Source organism: Aspergillus nomiae (genome assembly GCF_001204775.2).
Source record: "Aspergillus nomiae NRRL 13137 chromosome Unknown contig00224, whole genome shotgun sequence".
Taxonomy (NCBI): domain Eukaryota; kingdom Fungi; phylum Ascomycota; class Eurotiomycetes; order Eurotiales; family Aspergillaceae; genus Aspergillus; species Aspergillus nomiae.
This window is the reverse complement of record NW_015378279.1, coordinates 16,962-19,155: the sequence shown is the minus strand read 5'-3', so window position 1 is coordinate 19,155 and position 2,194 is coordinate 16,962. Positions and strand designations below refer to the sequence as shown.

At 51.1% G+C, this 2,194-nt stretch overlaps 1 protein-coding gene across 1 annotated transcript; it reads left to right on the top strand.

Moving 5' to 3' along the window:
- Positions 1-798: 798 nt before the first annotated feature.
- ANOM_006606 (putative integral membrane protein) lies at positions 799-2,194 on the top strand (the record flags this gene model as incomplete). The annotated part of the gene is made up of 6 exons (XM_015551862.1): positions 799-967; positions 1,018-1,037; positions 1,095-1,131; positions 1,178-1,245; positions 1,293-1,765; positions 1,834-2,194. The coding sequence occupies 6 exons, from the start codon at positions 799-801 to the stop codon at positions 2,192-2,194; spliced, it is 1,128 nt and encodes a 375-aa protein (XP_015405077.1).

The window sequence follows — 2,194 nt, the reverse complement described above, 5'->3', positions numbered from 1 at the left end:
CCGGGAGGAAATGGAGCGTTTTAGGTAACATTCGACTCCTGACGCTTGGGACACGGGCGCCGAGAAAGTTCCGACCTGCGCTGTGATTCATCTTCCTTATTTGCTCACAGTCCCGCCTCTGCTTGAACCAAACCCCGATTCCTTAATTTGGCTATGAGAAAAGCTGGCAAGCGAACCGTTCTCTACCGTGAAGTCTTGGCCCTCTCGATGCCAGGTTCGACCTTCTGTCAGACGTGATTACGCTTACCTATGAGAGCAACGACCGGCAGTCTCCCCATCAGGACGCTAAAGTCCACCAGCCCGGGCCGACGGTAGTGAAATCTATCCAAGGTTCGTTACGAAACTTCGATTCTGGGTTGGATCTGCATTCCTTGGCCGCATATTCTCGTGCCAATCAGATAGCGAGATCATGCAAAGCATCAGTCAATCCATCCCACCCTGTGTGGCAATCGCCATGTCATTTTAACGGCCATCACTTTTGCTTTTTCAGTCTGAAAACTGTGATGGTCTCTTGGCACTATTAGTAGCACTAGTTCCTCTCTTCCTGCCCTTTCCTTCATGGGGAATCCTAGTCTTGGGTCCCTAATCGTAGGCAGTACGGTTTAATACAGATCCTAAGTTCAATGAACTCCGGAGGAGATTGGATCTGTCCAAGCGTTTACGGAGCGTTCTCCTGCCCCCTCTCGTACTAGAACCTTAGCTCCTATTTCTTTAATACCCTGTCTTAATCTCAGGCTTAAACCTTGTCTAGTCCGTTGCACTCACTGCAAAAGCGACCCATGGTGCCCGTCACCCAAGATGGCTCTTGGACAGCTCTTTGAACGAGACGACGCCAATTCTATTGACAGGACAGTGCAAAAATGGAACACAGTAACCCAGTCACTATGCATCGCTGCAATGACTCTGTTCTTCCTACTGCGTGTATACACCCGGGTCTTCCTTCTCAATGGCTTTAACAAAGAAGACTGTAAGAAACATCCTTGTCAGGACAGTGATTTACATGCTAACTCAACACAGGGACCTGTCTAGGTGCTTGGGTACGTCCTTCACTCTATATAGCTAATCATCCGCGCTAAAGTCCTATGTGACAACAGCTCCTTGGAATCAGCTACTCTGTCATTGCGCTCATCAGTAAGTAGTCCGTCATTCAGATTTATGACCGTCTAACCGCCAGCAGTGGGCGAACATGGAGGGGGTCTGCACATTGACGATGTATCCCCGGAGGACCAGATTGTCTTCCAAAAAGTAATTCACAACCTCCTCCGAAATTCTACACCTACTGACCTGTTCAGACCGTCTACGTGACCATGGTGATGTACGGACCAACCGCATACCTGACCAAAGTCTCGCTCCTGTGGATCATGACCCGAGTGTTCAGCCCATTCCGCAAAGCCGTGACCTTCATCTACATCTTCCTTGGTATCATGTTGGCCTACTACATTCCCGCCGTGATTGTCAAGATCCGAATCTGCGACCCGATCTCCAAATTCTGGACACCAGATCAGCCAGGCTCATGTCTCAATCAGCGTGCCATCATCATGGCCGACGCGGTCGTCAGCGTGGTCAGCGACCTTATCATCCTCCTTGTTCCGCTACCGTTAACCCTGGGTCTGCAACTCCCAACGAAGAAGAAGATGCGAGTCATGGGTATTCTCGGCGCAGGAGGTCTCGCCGTTGCATCGAGCATCATCCGACTTATATTGATCGTTTACACGGGCCAGTCGAAGGATGGCACCATGGCATTCATGCGGATTAACATGTTCGGGTAGGCATCCATCCCTTCCTAACCCGCATATCATTGTGTCCATATGCTAACTAATCTGAACCACACAGAAATGCCGAAATCGCCATCGGCGTCATCTGCGCCTGTCTCCCTGCCCTCTCCGCGATCCTCTCCCGCGTCTACCACGAATACTCCAGCAACAAAGCCACCGGTGGGACCTCGGGCCACGAGCTAAGCAAGATGAAAAACCAAAGCCGTAGCTTGAAAACCGACAAAAGCCGAAGCCGCATGAGTTATCTGGAGACGACGACCTCGGACCAGGACGTTCTGATGCATAATGCGCAAAGCGAGCCGAAGGTTGAAACGACCGTTCACGGGGACCGGAATTACTATGGAGGAGAGAACCCTGGTGGATCGCTCGCCATCTTCAAGACGGTCGATGTTGAGACTTCCGTGTCGAGGCGGGAGTGA